Source organism: Periophthalmus magnuspinnatus, chromosome 9, assembly GCF_009829125.3.
Source record: "Periophthalmus magnuspinnatus isolate fPerMag1 chromosome 9, fPerMag1.2.pri, whole genome shotgun sequence".
Lineage (NCBI taxonomy): Eukaryota > Metazoa > Chordata > Actinopteri > Gobiiformes > Gobiidae > Periophthalmus > Periophthalmus magnuspinnatus.
Window position 1 is genome coordinate 25,772,589 of NC_047134.1, and position 23,662 is coordinate 25,796,250.

Sequence of the window (23,662 nt, forward strand, 5' to 3'; positions counted from 1 at the left end):
CCCTGGAATAGCCACTCTATACTGAACTAAAGGTAAAAGGAGCTGTTAACTTGAAAACTACCAATTCATGACATCACAAGATGGAACAGTGCAGTTTGAGCTTTGGAGATGTTGTAGACAGAGTAATAATAAAGGGTTACTCAAACATGTGTGAATAAGACAAAAAACAACTTATGCTCACAAAAGTAATTTTTGCATAATATAGGACCTTTAAAGATGCACGGCGTAATTTTTCTGAGAGGTTAAATCACCTGCTTTTCACCATAGAAATGTTACTGCTTTGCTAGGAATGTGATAATGTATAGTGTTAAAACTAACTACTTAAAATTGTGTTTAATTGCCAAAAAATAGCTTACAATCTTATAGCGAGCACGGTCACCACTCCATAGACCTGACTTATAACTTGGCCTTGTGGCATCACCCTCTTGCCTTCATGGATATGGATACATTACCATACTAGCACATATTTTTAGGCAAAGCAACAACATTTTCATGAAGAAAAGCAGGTAGCAGGCCCTTTGTATCAGGAAAGTTGCACAGGGCACTTTAAGCTGTAGGGTCTCTCAGTGTTTTGATAGAGAGTAGCTAGCTGGAAGATTAGCTTACTGTGTTTACATTGATAGGGAAAACTGGAGGAAACCCACACAAACATAAATATAAATATATAAATCCTATAAAGTTCCCACACAATCTATGAATCAAAGTTGTTGTTGTCTTTTAAGTCTCCATCTGTTTGAATAACACAATCAAACTCAAATTATGCAGGTTATCGCTAACCAAACTGTTATATTCATTATTACTAACCATGTGTCTCAAGCAGGTGTGAGACGAATCATCAGCTCAATAAGCTCTGTGCACAGTAGCCCCCGGCAGCCTCACTATTAGCGTCACTACTTCCTGTCCAATTTTATCTCTATCAGGTTTTTGCCGAGTCACACTAAAATGAATAAATATTTAAAGATCAGGCAGTGGAAAGGGAGCAGCGGGTGGATGTCACTGACAACATGTTAAATACTAAGGCTAATGCTAATTTTGAGGCATAATTAAATATATATAAATGGAAATGGCTAAACCGCTAGCTGCTGCATTCCAAATAGGAAGTGAGCAAGGATGCACTTCCAGCTTCAGCAGCTCTGACTCCAAATCACTTTCTTTTGAAAAACTGACGAACCTCTCTCCATAACTGCTGCTGTCAGGCTCATCATTTTGGTCTTAAAATGTTTGCTCTACCCTTAACCCGCTCTACAAGATCCATTTTTATTTCGCTATAGTGTCCATAAATCAAGATATGAACAATAATAACACAAATTGGGCACCTTATTTCCTCGACGTCACGCCCGCTAGCATTAGGAACAGCTTTGACTGACAGCATTACTAAGCGCCCATTTCCCGCTAAACCAGCGGTGTGGGGGCGAGAAGTGGCGTTACAGTCAACAATCTTGCTCCAGATTGGCTCTTTGGTTGCTATGATACTCGCGGCCAGAATTCGAAACATGGAACTCGACTCCAAATTTGCCTCTATAACCGCACGCATTGATGAGTTTCATTTGACTTAAGCCAAGCACTATGGGTGACGATACACTCACTTAGCCCACATCTTTATACAGTCTATTATAAATATTAAAACAACACCACAAACGGAAGTATTCTACATATAAAAATGACTGGGTAGTCTTTTATTTTCATGTATTTAAATTTGAATACGTTGTTCATTTCATGTTTTCCTGTAAGTGACTGTTAGTTTTGAGACGCAGTGAGCTAGCTAGCGCGCTACAGTGCACAGAGCCTATTCAAACGCTTTGTTAGATATGAGTCACTCAAGAAATCCATGCATTCATAAGAACACTACACATTACAAAAATGATATGTGAATTGATGTCAGTGTGCTAAACATGAGATAAACTTGAATCTTTAGTTTTCCTATCCACAGCAAAACCCAGGCACAGGAGACAGTGTGAGCCCATGTCACTGCACCCACACTGATGCAAAGAACGATAGATTGATAAACTGATGAATAAAGAAAGAGAGAAGAAAACAGATGTAGAGAATGCCTGGGGAGCTTGAATGGAGTGTACCTTAGTCCCGTCCACTGGGTTATGGATGACAGTTGTCTGAGGCTCCTGGAGGGGGAGGAGGAGGAGGAAGAGGAGGAGAAGGAGGAGGAGAAGAGGAGGAGAAGGAGGAGGAGAAGAGGGGGCGAGTGGAGGAGCATGGCACATATGAGATAAAGGAGAAAATAGGGAAAGTGAAGAAAGAAACAAATACACGCTCATGACAAAAAGGTTTAAAAGTGAACAGCGAGGAACAAAGATAGTGATAATATGAACGCTATATATATGACAAGAAAGTGCTTGTTAAAAGTTGGCAGAGGAGCGAGGCTTTCTCTCAAGTGAGGGAGTGGGCGGACGAGCTGAGAGCTGTAATCTCAAGACACTTGTGTTTTGTTCCCCATTTTCAAGAGAGGAGGAAGCAGAGAGAGAAAGAGAGAGAAAAGCAGGCGAGAGAAAAAGCAAGACTAAGGGTGACAGAGAGAGAGTTAGATATAAGGAAGTCTGTTGGGGTAATAGAGAGAGGTAGAAAGACAGAGTCGCAGGACATTAAACAGAGAGAGAAGAAGAGAAAGCGAGAGGACAAGACATGAGTGTGTGCGAGAGAGAGTGAGAGGGGAGAGAGAGAGAAAAGAGAAACAGAACAAGAGATGTGCAAGAGAGGAGAGAAAGAGAGAACAAAAGATGAGGGCAGGAGACTGACACAGAGGATGGGAGAAAGGAGAGGAAGAGAGAAGAGATAAGTGCGTGAGAGTGAGAGAAAGAGGGAGAAAGAGAAAGAAAGAGTGAGGGTGAGAAAGAAAGAGAGGGAGAGAGAAGAGAAAGAGAAGAAGAGATGAGTGCGCAAGAGTGAGAGAGCGAGAGGGAGAGAGGAGAAAGAGTGAACCAGTAATAAGTGTGCAAGAGTGAGAGAGAAAAAGAGAGAACAAGAGATGAGGGTGCGAGAGTAAGAGAGAGAGAAAGAGAGAGAGAAAGAGAGAGACAGAGGAGAGAAAGGGAAAACAAGAGATGAGTGCACGTGAGAGAGAGGAGAGAAAGGCAGAAAGTTACACAGACAGACAGAAAAAGAGAAGGAGAAGCCATTGCCCCGGGTCAAGTGTCTGGCATGAGGACAGCCGTGCTCACACAGCGAGAGCGTTCTGTCACTGCCGCGGGTCAAACATAAACAGATCTTTAGCCTCCATGTTTCGGATCTAAGTTTAATACAGCAGAATACCACATTTGATACAGAACAGTTTGAATACGCCACAGACTCACAGGCAAAATGAATACGTCTGGAAAGAGTAAAGATGATGTTTCACAAAGAAAACAAAACCTCGGAAATGGCAGCAGTGTGTTCAGATACGGCTGAGTCACTGCACAGTATAACACCGCTCTCACGCTTGCTTTTGTTTTAATCAACTATTTTAAGGTTTATACGCTGACAGTGAAGCAGTGAAGACAGTACACAGTTGTTGTTTTTTTTAAATGAAGATGATATTCTATGCTGGATTTTGGGTTGTGGGTATATCTTTCAAAAATGATCAACCTACATTCTTACTGGGATAAAAAGAAACATCACAACTGAACCGGGGTTACCAGAGTCTTAACCTGCACAAGGACTCAAATACGAGACTTACTCATGCCTCATGTGGAAGCTCACAAACTCCAGAGGTTGCACTAGCACTCATTCAGAGAGAGAGTCATGTGACACTCATTCTGCCTTCTGATTGGATGATATTATTGAGAATCCAAAAATGGCAGAGGGGAAGGTCTATGTATGGGTGAGTGAGCTCTGCACCTCTGCAAGCTGCTCAGAATGAACTTTTGAACTATAAGACTAAAGACTACAAGTCTAGTTAAGCATAAGGCAGTGAATACTCGGTAAGTAAACAGTTTCATATCGTGTTTTGTTAAAACTGTGCACTAACTGATGGTGATGGCATGTTCCAAGTACAAACACTGGAAGGTGAATGCACACTGGAGTCTCTATTTCAGGCGAGGAGAGCAAACTAGAAATGCTCAATCGACTTGGAGCTTCTGACCAGTTTATGAACAATGACAACCAAATATGATCAAATAAACAATGTGCATATTATTGTAATAAAAAATACATCAACATTATAACGAAAGCAAATGTTGATTGACTTTTCAACATGTTTACATTGTGGACCCAGACGCCTTTTTCATTATAATATATCTAATCATTTTGTCCAGTTGACAGTTAACTTTGGCATTTACTATTCATTTTAACACATATCTTACTTTTTTATTCTACATTTTTCATTTTCATGTATCTTTATTTCTACAGGGGGAGCCTAATGAGAGTACCAGACTCTTGATACAAACAAAAGAAAAACTACATAGGTCCATTTGAAGCATTAAAACCACCAGATTATTAAAATAGATTAGTGGCACCAATCTATCCAGTTTTGCATGTCCTTGAATGTATTCCATTTCTGGGAGGCAAAATAACCAAAAGTTTTTTTCCCATTTCAGTTAAGTGCTGCTCTTCTGACACATAGCGCTGGCCAACCTGAAGTCTGCACTCTCTTTAAAACTACCAAAAGAAAGATAAGGTCTCATTTGAAACAGTGATTTTTTCTTACTGTGTCATGCAGTAGTAGTGGCATTTTTTTGACAAGCATTGTTAAGGCCATTGTACTTTCACGGAAGATTATGTAATTAATAGCCTAATTGCAGCCTTGACAATTTTGTGTTAAAATTGTAAAGATTTGAAACATTTGGTACGTCCCTCCCTGTCTTAAGTCCCTCTCCTCACAGCTGTCTGCAGTCTGACAAGATCTGCTAGTTAAACGCTCTGAGTGACAAGCTCCCTGCCCTCTCTCCACTGCTGCAGACAGCACGTTTCCAGGAAGTGACACCCCTATGATGACCAATCCGCCGCTGTATCCCTGATGAAGATGCTGGGGTTGTCAGAGCAACTGTCACCTAGGGCAACGGGAGCTGCAGCCAGAGATAATGCAATACAAGAGAACAAAGTGCCAAGGGTCTGCAGATTAGGAGGAAGGGCCAGTGCTGATGACGCCATGGAAATAGACAATAGATCAATCGCTATCAATAGATCAATCGTAAACAACAAAATATTCTGTAGTTTCATCCTTGTATTAGTTTAGCAGTTAATTTTGCTGTCTTCCCTCAAATGTTCTCACAACCAATTTTGTCTTTTACTGTTAGCTTTGCGACACAGTGCCTTACCAAATTTTGAACCGTGACTAAAGAACGTATTTCAGTTTAAATTCCTTGCCCCACTCACTCACTCCCTGTCCTCAACTCAATATTGAACCATGGCAAACAAATCTGCGCTCAGGGTTAGCCACAGTTGTTTCTACATGGCTCTCATCTAAAAATATCCGTGATTGGACAAAAGCAGTAAACCTGGCAACCTATGATTATCTCTCCACAAAATGCATAGATCCTTCAAACTCATTTTCTCAAATAGCTGCTCCTGTAAATAGGACATTCATATAAACTAGCAGAAATAATAGCCAGGCATGGTATAGTGATGTTTATAATCACAGTGGCCCACGTGCCAATGGGCTACACAGCACATAGCTGACATCCCTGGCAACAGCTTTGGAGATAAGAGCAGTCTTCCCACTCTCTTATCCCTTCAAGGAACAGAAAAAAGCTGTTGTTGCCTCAGCGGATGTGCCCACACTTCTCTGCACACTTGTACGCAGAGCCATATTAAATCCAGATTAAACACGAATGGGCTCACGTTGCACAGGCAAGAGAGACATATTTGAACTAATATCAGCAGAACACGTGATATGAAGAGCTGGGGTAGACGTGACTGTTGTTTAGATGTTATTTTAATAGATATTTTCTTGTTTAGATACATGTGTATGCGTTTTATATGTTGTGTTGTGAAAAAAAATTGTCTTGTCTTGTTTGTGTAAGTATACGGCTACGCTGGGAGCAGAATTTTTTTTTTTTTTTTCAGTATTCCCTCAAATGTAAATGCTCCTAAACTAAATTGTTGAGACCCTTAATCTCAAACCTAATTATTTCAAGTAGACTATCGGCATAAATTGCAGTTTTTATGGTAAATGGTCACATTTTCATATAGCACACAAATTCACACACCAGTGTATGCAGACACTGGAGGCAAGGTGGGTTAAGTGTCTTGCCCAAGGACACAACAACAGCACTCATGTCTGGGAGCTGGAATTGCATCACCAACCTGTGGGTCTGTAGGTCTGACCACTCAACCAAGTCAAGAAACTGCCAACCTTCAGATCAGTGGACAACCAACTACTACTGTCACTCACAGAGCAACAGTGTCTAAATGTCTTATGTGTTCATGCTGAAATTAATAAATGCTATTTTTATGTTTTTAAATACAAAATTAATTGAAAATTCCATGTTAGCAAATTTTATATATATATATATATATATATATATATATATATATATATATATATATATATATATATATATATATATATATATATATATATATATAAAATGATTTGGGTAAAAATATCAAGTTTTGAACAGATATTCTGAATCACAGTTGATAATACTGGCTTTACAAATGTCTAAAGAGGGATAGATTTCTAGAAGTAAAAAAATGTCTCCAGCTTTATCATGCATCAATACCCACGGCCCAATAGACCTCTACTTTGACAATGTTTAAATCCAGGCTCCAAAGAGTTCTGTTTAGCTGTGCACACGACTGAAAGGTTTTTATTCTGCTTCTCTTTTAATGTTAATTTTATGATGATTATTTATGTTTTGATTTGTTTGTATTGTAATTTTATGTCTTTCTTATTCTGTAAAGCACTTTGAATTACTTTGTGTACCAATTGTGCTATACAGATAAATTTGCCTTCCCAGTACACTTCTCTGACAATCTGAATTTCTTCTCTTAAAACCAAATAATAAAAACTCAACAATAAGCTTAAGAGGATGGTGTAGCTGTTTGCACTTCCTCGTGACGGGCACATTGTCATCACATGCCTGGAGCCTTGTAGCTTGTGTGACGGCGTTATATTTAGCCCGAGCCAGAGCGACACGTAAACGCCCGGTCCTCCGGGTCTTCAGCTGTGTGCCATGTCTAAGTGGGTGAGGTCATTAGCTGGGCCTTTAGACTTCTGCTCATGGACAGTTATTTATTCCTGAGCAGCTTCTGGCTGAGGCTTGTATAAAAAACACAGGGATGGATGGAGTAATAGAGGTGGGGACTTAACATGGCTAGCACAAGTTATGGCTAAATAAACAACCAATTTTCTGTAACATTTTATAATAATTGCATTTTAATTAGTCTTAATAAACATGAAGCAACACTTAATTTATATAAACAAGTAGGTTATTAAGAAGGATTCAGGCTTGGCAACTACTTAAAGCTCCTATATTACGCAAAATTTACTCTTTTGAGCTTTAGGCCATGTTATAATGTTGTTACCTCCTGAAAAACATACCTGGAGTTGTGTTTTGTTTCATTCACACGTGTTAGAGTAATCTTACATTATTATCATTATCTGTCACAACACAAAGTGGAACAAAGTGTTTTCCATGTGAGAGAAGAACTCAGCTAAAATATGCAGGGTTTGTGAGTTAAACATGAATGAATGAAACAAAACAAAACTCCAGGTATGTTTGTGATGAGGAAACAATGTTAGAACATCCAAACGTCTTTACTCTTTTGAAGATAGTGAGGTAGATATCTTAGCCAAAGAAAAGAAATGGTTTGAGGGGGGTGTTAAAGAGAGTTGTTAGTTTCAGTGTAACTACCTCCTCCCTTCAGGCAGACATAAGGCAGTGTCTACCAGCAATCTGACCAGAATTTAAAAAGGTTTTTATTCAGCTTTTTCTTTTACTATTTGTTCATTATGAATTCAGTGTTTCTTCATGCTATACTAAGGCATGAATAGATGTAGTTATTATAAAGTGTTACTTCATTATCTAATACATACTAGAACCTGCACAGGTGTCTTAATGTACTTCTTAGTTCATTTATTTTTCAGATTTTTTTCCCTCTCTCAACACCAAAACTTTCTTCATTCATATTTTAAATTTTGTTCATCAAGCCTTTTAAAAAAATATTTCCAGAATTAACTGTGAGCTCAGGTCTTTGGAAGTTTTAAAAAGTGCTTATAAACTCATTGCGGTGAATAATTAGGGTGTTCTGTATTGATTTGGTAAGTGAGCAGTTACATACCTTTCATCTAGACTTTATAAGTTGGACTTTACGCAGTGCTTACTATTATTCATTACAAGTACATGTTCTTTTTCTATATATAATTAAAGGTGAGTTCAATGTTTAATTAAAAGGTTAATTCAAATTTTAAAGGGCCCATTTTACACTGATCTGATACTGACACTAAACATACCTGGAGTTGTGTTTTGTTTCATTCGCACGTTTAACACACAAACATGAAACAAAACACAACTCCAGGTATGTTTTTGATGAGGTAACAACATTATAACATGTCTTAAAGCTCAATTTTGTGTAATATATATATTAAAAACGTCTATGTCATCATGCCTGAAAAAAATGCCTGTATTGTACTGTAACGCCTTCTAACTGATATTATGAGCAACAACAAGAACACATAAAAACACAGATCTACCTCTTTTATTTTTACTTTCCTCCAGCAGAAGGAGCCGATATAACATAACCACTATCCCTACAGGAGCTGTCTGTCTGCTCCTCTTTGCTCAACTTTCACTCCACCCTCCACACCACAGCAGTGCATCCATCTGAACTGTGTCACGCTTAAACATCTCCACCTGTCAAAGCCAAATATTCCGTGACACCACCTGCTGCTTCTTCTAACTGCTGTGACCGGAGCAGCACATAGGCACAGACATAGGCATATGAGCTGCTGTTAAAGGCGCACTATGGAACATTTCAGGTGGAGGGTCCGACACCTGTTTGTTTCCATGGAAAAGCCATTACTTTGACTTCTGCAGTATGGCATTAACATATTTATCTCCATGGAGACAACCAGATGATGTCATAAGAGTGACTTTTTCATTGGTCTCAGCTTCCTCTTTATAGGAGATATCTTGAGGACTTTTACCCATTCAAAAGATATAGAATAATGTTTTAATTAGGGATGCATTGATCCGATACTGGTATCGGCACCGATACTGAAACATTTGATAGATTGAATATAAACTTCCAAATATCTGTTTAGCTGACATCCTGGTAGGACATATAAATTGATAAGATAATTTACTGATCGTAGTCCGCCCAGAAAGTCTCATAATGTTCGAACTTTTATTTATACAAAGCTGTTCTCTAGATATTCGTGTAATCCCTCAGTCGTCGAGGTCTGATCCATAGAAAAAGCAAAATGTAAAATCTGTCAACTGGACAAAAAAGTTGTAGGAGTGAAGACTTTTGCTGCTCATCCAAGCCGCTTCTCTTCAGTTCTGGTGAAATCACTGGTGGACACTGCCTTATATCTTTCTGAAGGAAGGAACTAACTACACTGAAACTGAAAACACCTATTGTTTACAGTTTCTGTTTGTGGTCTATTAAGCTACACTAAGTGTGAACTGTGCTTGTATCATACTTAGCATAGTCATTCAGGCCCTTAATGGGTGCTTTCACACCTATTAGCATCCTGGATAGCCCTATTGTTGTCTTTGTTTGCTTTGGGTCTAAGGATGGAGTTATAGATAGGGGATAGATGATGTCTAAGGCCCCCATTCCTGTTCAAGGAAGAATTGTCTTTCCTAACAAAATTGGCCTCCAAACCATTCCTTTTCTTTGGCTAAGATCTGTACCTCACCATCTTCAAAGGTCTGATCTTTGAACTCTTAATATTTGAATTTTTGCAAAAGTCTATAGAAAAAAAAAAAGACTTGATTTACTTTCAGAACCTGAGCAGGCGGTCACTGATGAGCTCCATAGTGACAACTGTAATGGACTTAATGCAAGATGAGGTTTGGTGCCATACTACTGAAAAGTTCAATCAAAGCAATAACATCAACATCTTCAGTGAGACAGTCAGGTAACAGAGTCTTCACCAGAAAAGTTACATAGTGCACCTTTAATGCACAGGAAAAGCAGGTAAAGGGGGAAGAGGAGGATGAGGACACAGAGAAAGACATGCAGAACCACACAGACAGACACAGAGGAGAGCGGGCGAAGGCGGTAAATACCAGAGCAGGAGACGGGACGGTTCCTTTGGGGCTGGTGACAATGCTGTTTTTGGTGCTGTTTGTCTGGGGCTGTGTGGGAGAAGGAGAGAAGGAGGGAAAGAGAGAAGGAGAGAAGGTGGAAGGGGAGGGGTGGGAAGAGAGAGGAGAAAAGGAAGGAGGAGACGAGAGGAGAGGAAGAGAAAAGGAGAGCGGGAGGAGAAGAGAAGGAAGTACAGGAGGGGTGGGAAGGAAGAGGAGGAAAGGAAGTGAGGAGATGAGAGGAGAAGAGGAAGAGGGGATAGGGAGAGGAGAGGGGAGGGGTGGGAGGAGAGAGGACAATAGGAAGGAGGAGAAGAGGAGAGAAAGAAGGCAAAGGAGACACAGTATTAACAACAACAAGGAATCAACAAGTAACAGATCATGCAAGTAGCAACAGAAACCTACCCACATCCGACTTGAACTTTGGGGATGTGAAATAATAACATTTTAGGTTCTGAATCAAAGTTTAGTCCTGATGTAGTCTTGGTTTGGTCCTGGTTCTAGTGCAGGTTTAATTCTGGGTTTCTGGCTTTCTGTCTCACAAAACCTGGAGCAAATTCACTCATCCAATCCCTTAAAATGACCTTGATTTCAGACATGGATCAAAATAAGAATTCTTCTGTAACCAAGAAACCTCCATTTTGTTTGTCAATAAGCACACAAGTTTATAAAAAAAAACCTTTAAAATGATCCAAAAGAAATGGTTAAACTGGTAAGAGATGTTGCACCTTTAGAATCACCAGGTTATCAACATTATCATGTAACTTGTTGATCTCTACAGACAGAGAACCAACGTGTCACCTTTAAAAGCTGTCATCAAATGCTGCTTTCAGGGCCCTACATCAAAGTGTGGAATATCGTCATTCAAATCAGCTTCTATAAAAACCCTTGTCGGCTTTGAATGTAATTACACAGCCTCGTCCTAAATGTAGATGCAGTTAGTTCAGTTTAACAAGATCTACTCGCTGTCAGAAGTCAAAACACATTTATTATAGACATTTTCACATTTTTATTTCTCTAGGTATAAACAAAATATTATACAAGACTTGATTTTTTTATGCAAGTGCTTATATGAGTAGTGTCATTTGTAAAAGGGGTGAAAGAAAAGGGTATAAGGGCAACACTGTCAAAATTACATTCTCAAAAACACACATTTAAGTAATTGTAGTAACACATGTATTTTTAAGTTCTTTGAAGAATTTGTAGAACAGATTATAGATCAGTACAATTAAAAACACATTAAAAGGCCTGTACTTGTTTTTTCCCCACATATTTGAGCAAGATTTGTATCGTATAAAAAGCTTGTCAGTCAAAATAAGTTCACTGTGTACTGTCTGCATCTGATTCAAGAGTTTTATTTTTCAGAGAAGCAGGAAGTGCATGGTTAGCATGAGAGTCGTCGTTTCTGTGACGGTAAACTCCGCTTTTGTCTCTGAAATTTGCAAACTGCACTTATGAAGTCATAGCGGTACCATTTTGATACGCTTGTCACTATCCCATAAAGTACTGTGTGCATCTATTTAGAAAGCGTTTTATTTTCAGAGAAGCACGAATTGCACTGTTAGCAAGTCATTTCTGTGATGGTGACAAGACTGAAGTCATAGTCTTTGGCCCACAGAAACACAGAGAAAGTGTCAGCAGTCACCTCCAGTCTCTCTCTCTAAAACCTTCAGGCTAGAAATCAAGAGGTAATAATGGACTGAGACTTGAACTTTAACAACCACATCAAATCAATAACATCTGCAGCTTTTTACCATCTAAAAAACATTGGTGAAAAAGAAAGGCGAGGTTGAGGATGGATTGGCTGAAGATTAATAAAATGGTGAGCAGTTTTGAAATGAAAGAAAAAGAAAAAAGAGAAGGGCAGCCTTAAGGGGGTCTATGAAGATCAATATATCAATAAAAGAACCAACATAAGAACTGACAACTCAACGAATCAAAATGCCATATGAATTTGAGATTGACATGGAATATAAAAAGGTACAGATTAAAGCAGGTAAAGGAGAAAAAAGAGGGGAAAAAATAAAAGAAACCCAAAATGACACATAGCTCACCATGTACTGGACAGTGGAGCTGGACTTCCGTTTCTGTCCCAGTGATGGATAGGTAATGTAACGACAGATGGGTGTGACAAAAATGGAAAGAATAAGTAACTGATGATGAATGAATACAATGCTATTGATGCAGTTAAAAACACTTCCATCTCAACTTGGCAGTTTCAAAGTCTGAAAAAGTGAGATTGCACAAGTAGAAGAAAAAGTAAGGAGTAGACACAGCAAGCAGGAACCGAAAAAGTATAAAAGATTATTTCAAAAGGGTAAACACCAAGATGTCGTTTGAAAGCTGTGGGAGCTGTTGTTCAGTATGGTGTTTACATTGTCTGGGTCTACGAAGGATTGAGCCAGAGGGGAGTTGCAAGAATAGAAAGTAATTGGAAAGGATTAGGGGTGAGCCGAGAGCTGAGCCAGAGCCCTGAACAAAAATGAAAGTAGGATGGTCACATTTTGGTCGCATTTTTATATAGAGCTTTTCCACCTTCAAGGCACTCAAAGCACTTTACATCAAAGAACTACTCACCCAATCACACACATTTGTACACCAGCAGACACTAAGGATGAGGTGAGTTAAGTGTCTTGCCCAAGGACACAATGACAGCATTCATCTGTGGGAGCTGGAATTGCTCTCCTAATAATGTTTATGACAAGCGAGCAGTCCCCTTGTTGCTATCCCTGAAACTAAGGATAAGAGAATCTTCACTATATAAATATAGTGAACTGTATGTATATAAAAGAAAGCCTGTATAGTCTCTGATAACAACTGAGGTAGTAAATAACAGATATAAAGTTAAAGTTGCACTAAGTAGCTGTCCTAGTCGGGGGCCCACTAACTGCTTCTCTCCATGGAGATGTTGCACTGCCTGGAGTATGTTTAGCTTAATGCCATACTCTGGAGCATTCAGTGCAAATCCCTAACAGCTCTATGAAGACAAGCTGATGATGGACTTCCCCGATGGAAAAGTTACGTAGCCTATCTATAAAGTTGAAAACCTTTAATTATGTTTATGATGGCAAACGCTCGACCAAAACTGAGACACTGTCGTCCCTGATAAAAAAAAAAAAAAATGTGTTCCATATATTTAAAATTATGGTAACACTATTATATATTATACTATAAAGGTACACCATGTAACTTTGCGCGTGGAGAGTTACCTGATTGTCTCTTTGGAGATGTTATTGCTTTGTCTGGACTGTTCCACATTATGGTATTAAACCCTGTTGTGCTTGTGTCTGCTCTGTAGTTATAATCGCTGACACCTGTGGATCAGTATGTTATAACGTACACGTTTTAAATCATAAAATTGATCCAAAACAACGTAATAAAAGAGACAAGTCCCACGGACTTCTGCGTTAGAAAACTGCTGACGACGGCATAAATGTCATCCCATCAAAGAGTCGGCCTCTCCTATGGAGAGCTGCAGGTCACATGAGCGAGTAGCAGTGTTTTTTTTCCATTTGTACCAAAATGACTACACGACACTGCCGAATCCTACGACACCGATTAAGAAAATAAAATTGAAGAATGAAGTAAGTACGCCACAGTGGATGTGTACCGGTGGCAAGAAAAACAGAGTTTTGGTGTCTAGAATATAAGTGACTAAAGATTACTCAAACATTAATCATTCCAACTTCAGAGGGTAAATGAGAAGGAAACAACTATAATATGGTTGAAAGCTCTGAAAAGTCGATTTTGCAGAACAGGTCTGCTTTAAACTATATATTTATTGCTATACTGTGGAACATTCCAGGCAAAGCAAGAATAACTCCTAAGAGACAAGCAGGTAAACCGGAAAGTTACTTAGTGCATCTTTAACAGAGAATAAACTAAAATGCAATTAAGGCTAAATTGGGACTAATTAGGAAAATAAGGACTCAAATCTTACATTTTAACCCTGCTCCCCAAATAATGTGATTGTTATTACAATACATTTAGTCACTTGCAATATGGAAGTTTGTTCTGTGTACACTTAAATCTGTATGTATTCAAATCTGTCTAAGCATAAAAAGTGGTCTAACAGGAGCAGGAAGTCTCAGAAAACAAAAGAACATTGAAGGAGGGAAGATAAGAACTAGGAGAAGAGCGGAAGTGAGAGAGAGAAAGAAGGCGTCTTTGGAAGAGGTTTGGGGCCCGTGTGTAGGGAGCCTGTTGCTAGGCGATGAGGCAGTGCAAGTACAAGTGACTATTTCTGTCATCTGAGTTTCCAGGGTCCAGACTGGCAGCTATTCCTGGATCGGAGCATCGCATTCCTGGCTGTACCGAGCTCGGAGAATGCGTCGCACAGCTGCACAGGAGAAGCTAGCACACGCACGCGCTGTTTTCTTCTGACAGATAAATGTGATAGGGATTTTAAAGTGAATTTGACAGGTTAAACTACTAATTTAAATAAAACATAGTTTTAACATTTTGCCTGGTTTATCATTTTAATTCCTGATTCCTGGACATAGGTAGCAGATATGACATACATACAGGTAATTTCAACTGTTACCTAGCAACCGTGAAGTTAACAAGGGCTAAAACTTGTCATACCCTCACAATATTTATCATTAGACCAGTGGTGAAATGTAACAAAGTAAAAGTAGTAAAGTATAAAACTATGAAACTAAGATAAATATTTACCGCTATCCCACAAAAACCAAGTAATAATTAGAAAAACAGGAAAAGCTGTCAAATGTGGTTTAAAGGGCCCATATTACACGACACTACACTTTCCTGATCTATGTTATAATGTTGTTTCCTCATCACAAACGCCTGGAGTTGTGTTTCATTCATACGTTTAACAAACAAACTCCACATATTCCCCACCTGAGTTCTTCTCGCAAACTGAAAACACTCATGTCATGTGGTAATATAGGAAGTGCTCCACTATGTTTTTAAACTTCATACACCTTCACTAGAATCATTGGGATAATTTCAGATCTGGAATTGCCAATCTCTAGTGTACTAAAGGTAACAAGTAGCTGATAACTTGAAAACTACTACTTCATGACATCACAAGGTGGAACAAAGCATTTTGAGTTTTAGAGACCCAGACTAATAATGCAGAATTACTCAAACATGTCTGAATGAAACAAAACACAACTCCAGGTAAGTTTTTGTTGAGGTAACAACATTATAACATAGGTTAAAGCTCACACTAGTGTATGTTGTGTGATATAGGAACTTTAATGAGTAGAAATCAGGCTTAGGCACATGATGGACGGAGCTAAGAAAAGCAATGGAGACTCGGATAGTGATAGTTGTGGAGATGGTTCATGCGCGATGAGGATGTTGAGTGGGATGTGTTACCGCGGCGATGTGGATGTGCGAGCGTGGGATGCACCGAGGGCTTCATTACAAGGATGAACGAGAAGATAAGCGAGGATGGGGTTAAAGAGCAGATGGGGTGAGTGGGGAAAAAGGAAGTGGACGCAGAGGGAGAGAGGGAGAAAAGAGAAAAAGAGAGAGGGGGAGAGGAGGGGTAGTAAGGAGAGACGGAAAGAGGGAGAGAGAGAGAAAAAGAGAGAGAGAGAGAATGAGTGAGCAGGGATGGGGTTAAAGTGCAGATGGGATGAGCAGGGAAAAGGCATTGATAGACAGACGGGGTTAGAGGGGGGTTAAAGAGCAGATGGGGTAATCAGGGGTGAAAGAAATACAGAGGGGTGAGACAAACAGAAAGAGAGGGGTTAAAGAGCAGATGGGGGTGAACAGGGAAAACGGAAGTGGACAGGGGGAGTGAGAAGAGGAAGAGAGGACAAGAGAGAGAGGGGAAGAGGGGGGAGAAGGAGGTAGTAAGTAAAGAGAAAGAAATGGTGACAGTGAGAGTGAAATAAGTGAGCAGGGAGGGGGTTGAAGAACAGATGGGATGAGCAGGGAAAAGGATGGATAGACAGATAAATAGATAGAGAATAAGGATGGGTGCAGGGTTAAGACCAGATGGGGAGCGCAGAAATAAAGATAAGAGAATAGAAAGGGGGAGGGGTAAATATTGATTGATAAATATTGAGATAATACAGAGACAGAAGGAGAGAGCAGGGGAAGAGAAAGAAGGGGGAAGGTGGTGAGAGAAAGACACAGAAAGCAAAGGTGGGGTTAAAAGAGCACACGGAGTGAGCAGGGAAGAGACAGAGTGAAAGAGAGAGAGAGAAGGATGTAAATATTGTTATGGTATATAGATAGGTGGAGAGAGGGGAAGAGGATGGGGATTGAAAGACCAGGGATGAACAGGAAGATGGAAGCAGAGATAGAGATCTGATAGAAAGAAAAAGGAAGAGAGAGCAAGGGTTATAGACCAAATGGGGTGAACAGAAAAAAAGTGAGAGAGGGGTAGAGAGGGAGAAATACTATATTGATAATGATAGCAAGGAAGAGAGAGAGATAGATAGAGAAAGAGAGTTAAAGGGGAGGAAGGAAGTAGAAAGAGAGGTGAAGAAAAGAGAGTGAAAGAGCAAGGATGGGTATGAGCAAAGACCAGATGGGATGAGAAGGAATAAGGAAGAAGATAGATACAGACAGACAGCCAGATAGATTAAATAAATCAACAAATCTATAAATACATGTATTTAAAAGGGATGGATAAGTTAACATGGAAATATGCCAGATTTACTGAATATACAGATACAAATGTACATAGAAGACAAGATAAGATAGATAGATAGATAAGATAGATAGTAGAGAGTGAGTGAGTGAGTGAGAGAGTAAAGATCTAAGAGGAGAAGAAGTGGAGAGAGAGTCAGCGTGGCACAGATGGTTACACTTCATAATGCTTACAGATGGAGAGGTGGCAATGAGCTGAATAACGCCAGAGTTTAATGGAAAAAAAAAGCTCTGAAGAAGAAGATGTGCTGCAGATGAAGCTTCTCTAACACAATGAGAAGGTCTTTAAACTACTACACAGAATTCTTTAAAACTACTACATAAACTACTATATATGTTACTATACAATGAGTATTCATTTTGTACACTGGATACTTGGGCGTTATACTTTTAATCTATCTAGAATATAGTATCAAGTTTCCTATTTTTGACCCATTTACACATTTATCCATGATTGGAAGTGGCAAACATTCCATGGATTACGTAAAAAAATCATTTATAATAATTAATGATCTGAAGGTTGGCAGTTCGAACCCCGCTCTCGAAATAAACATCACTGGTTGAGCGATCGGATCCACCGACCCACAGGTTGACGGTGTGATTCCAGCTCCCACAGATGAATGCTGTCGTTGTGTCCTTGGGCAAGACACTTAACCCACCTCATTCCCAGTGTCTGTGTAATCTGGTGTATGAATGTGTGTGAATGAGTGAGTGGTTCCTCCATGTCAAGTGCTTTGAAGGTGAAAAAGTGCTATATACAAATATGACCTATTACTGTATATTTTTGAATTTTTGAGAAGCTGTGAAAACCCATTATATTGACATTACTTTTTTTTGGTTATTAAACATTTAAATTATTACAAGAACTCTACTATTTAACCTATATAGAATATTTGGTTTATTTTTTAACAAATAAATGTAAACCTTTGCATTTATAACGCAGAAATGCTTACGTGATATTGATTTTGTGTACCTTTTGGAATACAACCCCTTATCATCAAAAAGCCTTACAAACCTGACACAGCCACTTTGGACTGCACAATAAAATCACACTTTACAACCATAGACTGTATAAAGAAGTGGAATGAGTGAGTGTGACCTCACTCAGCTTAAGGCTCCAGTCAAATGAAGCTCATTGCTAGCAGTTATAGATGCAAATTTGGAAATTTCCATATTTGGAATTCCGACTGTGAGTATCATAGCAAAGAGTCAATCTGGAGCAAAGCCGTTGAAGGTAACGCCCCTTCCTGCCCGCGCTGCTGATTTGGCAGGGAGCGGGCACTTAGCTACTCTGTCAATCACGCCTGTTGCTAATGTTAACGGGAGCGACCCTGGGGAAAGACGACGCCTGATTTGTCTGTTATTAATGTTCATATCTTAATTTACGGATAAAACAGCGAAATAAAAATACCAAGATCAATACGAACATTTTAAGACCAACATGACAAGGCTCACTGCGGCAGTTACAGAGAGGGGGCAACATTTTTTCAATAAAAAGCGAATTGGAGCTTGTCGATGAAACCAGACGCGCATTCATGCTCATTTCCTATTTGGAATGTGGTGGCTAGCGGTTAGCTATGTCTATTTATTTATACAGTCTATGTTTATAACACAGAATGTACATTGTACATTAAAGAGAAGAGTTCAAAGGTCAAACAGAGAGAGTGGGGACAGGACAAAGGTGTGTGAGTCTTACCTTCACATCTGCCTTTTTGTTCAGCAAAGTCTTGGCTGCTGCAATGAAAAGAACACAACAAATGTTAGAAATGAGATAGAACCAGCAACTGTTGTTTAAGATCTGCAGTGTTACATTATGGACAGAAGGAGCTCTGTGTTTGTTGACCTTCTTACAAAATCCTTCTGCACTAAAGCATTGTATACATTCAGGACTGTCACGATAACATATTTTGCGATATATTACTGAAGAAAATAAACTTTAAAATATGAATTAATCCACACATATAAACTGTTGTAGGTTTATATGAGTCAAGAGTTCTGTGTCTATGATAATGATTAAAGTAAATGTATACCGGTACTGTTATGTGACTATATTGTTGAGCTGTCATATACTGGTCAGGGCCCATATTATGCCATTTTCTGATCTATGTTATAATGTTGTTTCCTCATCACAAACATACCTGGAATTTGTTTTGTTTCATTCACACATGTTTAACACACAAACCCTGCATATTTAGGCTGAGTTTACTCTGTTCCATCTTGTGATGTCATGTGGCAATTTCAGCCCTGGAACTAGCAATCTCTACTGAATTAAATGTGAAAGGTATTTGTTAACTTGAAAACTACCACTACATGACATCAAAAGGTGGAACAGAGCATTTTGAGCTTTGGAGATGTAGACAGACTAATAATAAAGATTTACTCCAACATGTGTGAATGAGGTGGTAACAACATTATAACATTGCTTAGACCTCACAAGAGTTTTGGGTAATATAGGACCTTTAAATCAAAATAAAAAAATAGAAAAATTACATAATACATTTACATAATATAGTTATTTAAACCCAACATTTATTTTCCTTATTATAGAACACATCTGACAAGTGGCCCTGGTTATATGTGCTCTGATTGGCATTAATATAACCACGCTTCCAGGGCTCAAATTAGTGCTGCAAGAACATGCCCAAAATTACACAGGTGTGACTCATATCTGGCACATGGAGCAAAGAACGTGTTTGAATTTGATGTGAGGGAAACTGCACCCAAAATTGGATACTGGGGAGGTAAGATTAATAATAAAAAATTTAATGGGGGTGGCAGGTATCAAGAAGCAACAAAAGTTAATTTCTTTAACAAGTTTCTGCTAAGATCCAGCAAATCTTCTTGGTTCTAGGCATTACATAATGTTGAGTATAATTAGGCATAGACACTACACCAGGCTCGTCCACAGACATCTGTTCGCTCGGGACAAGAAACCCCTCATGGGCCCCCCCAATATAAATCAGTGGTGGGTGATGTACTGAATTTTGTTACTTAAGTAAAAGTACAGGTACAGAGGTAAAAAGGTACTCAAGTAAAAGTATCACATGAAAAGATCTACTTAAGTAAAAGTATTTAAGTACCCGTTTAAAAATGAACTTTAAGAATAAAGTATTTCAAACAAATGTTGTTAATTTCTTAAAGTGTACATGTAGTTATATTGATTAAAATGATAAATATTTTGGTCACAGTAACAAAATTCTTAATTTGTCTCACAAATGCAATAAAGTTAAAGTAAAATGTGCTTAAATAAAGTACAGATACCTAAAAATTCTACTTAAGTACTGTACTTAAGTACAGTAGACTCCCCTGTACCACACAATATATAAATTCTACAGTATTTGAACTATAGACAAAAAGCTGCATACATTTAGTCCTCTTAAAATTTCTCAATCGTGTATTTTTTTTTCAAATCTTGCACAGACATGAGAGAAAATACAATATCTTCACCGCCACAGATTTCTAATTTCTAATTTTGATCATTTATTCTTAATGTGTTTATTAAGTAAAAAAGCCAGATTATTGCAAAGTTGCCATCAGATGCCACTATGACACGCTGTAAATAAGAACTGGCACACGACATAAAACGATGTCCAAAGATGCAATATAGAGTGAGTAACGCTGTTTTCTGATCGATGTTTCCTCATCACAAACACCCCTGGAGTAGTGTTTTGTTTCATTCACACATGTTTAACACACAAACCCTGCATATTTAGGTTGAGTTCTTCTCTCAAACAGCCTTATTATGTCCTGCTGTAATATAAGTGCTCCACTGCACCCAACACTTTCACTAGAATCATTTGTAATCCAGAATTGCTCAACTCCATGTATGTTTTTGATGAGGTAAAAACAATATAACATGGGTTAAACCTCACCCCCGCATTTCAATCGGTAGCAATTTTGGTAGTGAAAATACAAAAAAATCTATTTGAATTTCTAACCTGTGGCATTTTCACACTGCAGGAATCTTTGGCAGTTTCTTGGACTTTTTTAGCAGTAGCTTAATGGGAAAAACAATCACAAGAACTGAAATGAGTACAGTGCAACAATGCCTGTACATAATGGTTAGGGCTCATCTTTTGCACTTCCAATTTGACCCATACAACTTTTTCTTTATAATATTTTGATAATTACCACATAACTCCTAATTTGCCGTCAGCTCAAGTTGTTGTCAGTGAAATAAAACCCATTATTGCATTGTACTGTTGTTTTGCATCTCTGTGTGCCAGTGTAGCTCAAGGAGAAAGAGAACCAAGATGGCAGCTCATTTACAGCCCAATAAGCCATGCCTAAAGGACCTGGGGGAGGATTACTCGTCAGTCTGCTGTTTAATGGAGATGATACTGCGAAAGTACTTCTCTAATGACTGTATCATAGGCATAATCCGCTAACATGGAGAGAACTGTACTATGGACTGCGGGGCATCTGGTGTAAAAGGGTTTTGGTGCTTGGCTTGGTGTTATGTAACCAGGCAACCAGTTAAAACGTTTACAGAAAAGTGAATGTTTACATGGGTTAAAATGATCTAGCTATTTTCAAACAAAGTTCCCTGGTAGCTCTTATATGATAATAAATGCACTAGTTAGATAGAAACTGGTTTGCTCAAATACATATTTTATGAAATATATGACCATCATTACTATGTTTTAGGATTTTGAACTTATATATATTTATTATCACATCATGGGTACCAGAAAAACTTTCAAATATTGGTATTGTAAAGCAGACACTGTTTAAAGGGCCCATATTACACTATTTTCTGATCTGTTATAATGTTGTTTCCTCATCACAAACATACCTGGAGTTGTGTTTTGTTTCATTTATATGTTTAACACACAAAGCTTACATATTTAGACTGAGTTTTTCTCTCAAACTGAAAACCCTCTGTACCACCTTGTGATGTCATGTGGTAATACAGGAAGTGCTCCACTGTGTTTTTAAACTCCATACACCTTCACTAGAATCGTTTGGATGATTTCAGACCTGGAATTTCCAATCTCTACTGAACAAAAGTTAAAGTTAGCTGTTAACTTGAAAACTACCGTTTCATGACATCACAAGGTGGGACAGAGCATTTTGAGGTTTGGAGATGTAGACAGACTAATAATAAAGGGTTCCTCAAACATGTGCAAATGAAACAAAACACAATTCCACGTATGTTTTTGAGTAGGTAACATTACAACATGGCTTAAAGCTCACAAGAGTCCATTTTGTGTAATATAGGACCTTTAAGTACAAAAAAAACCAAAACAAAAACAGCCGTAGTATGTCTGAAAACAGAGCCAAAAACACACTTGGCTCGTATGCTGTGTCATGTTGTTTGAATATTGATGTGAATGTAAATGAGACGTGTGCAGTTTTGATTTTGCTCCCACGCTGCCTCACTGGTGGGGCAAATTGCACTAAATACAAGAATCTCTGTGTTACTAAAAAAGTTTTGTGTTATCAGTGTAGAGCTTGTTTTTTAAAGGTACAGTTTGTAACTTCCTGGAGAAAGCACGTCACCTGCACGATTCCATTGAAATTGAAAACTTCAGGAACATTTTCCAAAAAGGTATATACATTCTATGCCATACTATGGAAGAGTATAGCCAAAGGAACAATATTTACATAGAGACAAGCAGGATGTGACCCTTCTCTACACTAAATAGGAGTCAGGTCTGTGGAGATGCAAGCCCCCTCAGAGTTAAGATCTGTGTACAACCAAACTTAAGGATATGCTTTTATTTTAGTCTAGTTTTGGCTAAAAGTTACATACTGTGGCTTTAAAGGTGTTTGTATCTTTTTCTTACAGCCTTATTCTGGGGTCAAAATAAATCATACTCTACTGCATGTGAATCTATACTCTTGTTCCTTCTCCTTCTTTTTAAACAAAACTAAATGCAAAATAAACAGTACTTCTAGAATCAAAATATCATTATTTGTCAAACACAGAGTTATAAAAATATAGAATTTTCCTAGATTACATGTTGCCTGAGGGTGGACCTAACTCAGAGCAGAACGGGGGTATAATTTGGGCTGTAGTGGCCTCGTCACAGACCCAGTCCTGCTTCTGGACCTGATCCTTTTTGGGACTAATCAGATAAAATCACATCAGCAGCCGCCATGTTACATAAAACAATGGTTATGTCTGAATCACGTTTCTCTTCCTGTATTTACCCTCATCCTTTATTTATGTCGATTCTCTCTGTTATTTGTCTCCTTTCAGTTATTATAATTTATGCTTTAGAAGAATTAGATGGATTTCTGTGCTTTAATGTATAATGTGAGAATGAGATGTGGAGTTTTCAGTGAAGGTCAACCACTCGCTTGTCTCTGGAGATACTATTGCTTTGAATGCCTCACAGTATGGCATTAAACTTTTGGAGATAAGTTATAGATTCAATCTATGGAAAGGCAAGCCTACTCACATTCAGAATGTTTTTCAGTGTATTTTTCTGGCAATAAAAACATCTAAACAATAATAATAAAATTGATTTATATAACATTTTCTTGGACACTCAAAGATGCTTTACAGAGCAACAAGCTACTATTGCGGCCACAACTACCCTGGGGCAGACTGACAGAAGCGTGGCTGCTAATCTGTGTCATGGACCATTCTGACTCCCACCAGCACTCACGCACACCACACCATTTTAATACTAGGCAAAGTGGGTAAAGTGTCTTACCTAAGGGCACAACGACTAACCAGGCTCAGACCTGCTTAATATCTGTAATCTGATGAGATCAGACAAGTCGATATGGCCACCACTAACTGAACTGTATGCTTGAAGGATGTTTAATGCTATGCTTTGGAATATCCCAGGCTAAGCAGTAACATCTCTATAGCGACAAACACCCCCCGCTAG

General features: G+C 38.6%; 1 protein-coding gene across 19 annotated transcripts in view; it reads right to left on the reverse strand.

Moving 5' to 3' along the window:
• Nucleotides 1-23,662, reverse strand: part of camk2b1 (calcium/calmodulin-dependent protein kinase (CaM kinase) II beta 1) — a 99,622-nt gene that overhangs the window by 17,566 nt on the left and 58,394 nt on the right. For 4 of the 19 annotated variants that reach the window (XM_033972280.2, XM_055224378.1, XM_055224375.1 and 1 more), the window contains exons 13-15: nt 18,514-18,551; nt 10,170-10,238; nt 2,076-2,120 (exon numbers count right to left, since the gene is read on the reverse strand). In XM_033972280.2, coding sequence (XP_033828171.1) covers nt 2,076-2,120; nt 10,170-10,238; nt 18,514-18,551 — 152 coding nt within the window. Of the gene's footprint in view, nt 1-2,075; nt 2,121-10,169; nt 10,239-12,241; nt 12,275-18,513; nt 18,552-23,662 lie in introns of all 19 variants that reach the window. The other 15 variants (XM_055224373.1, XM_055224374.1, XM_033972279.2 and 12 more) reach the window with 8 other exon arrangements.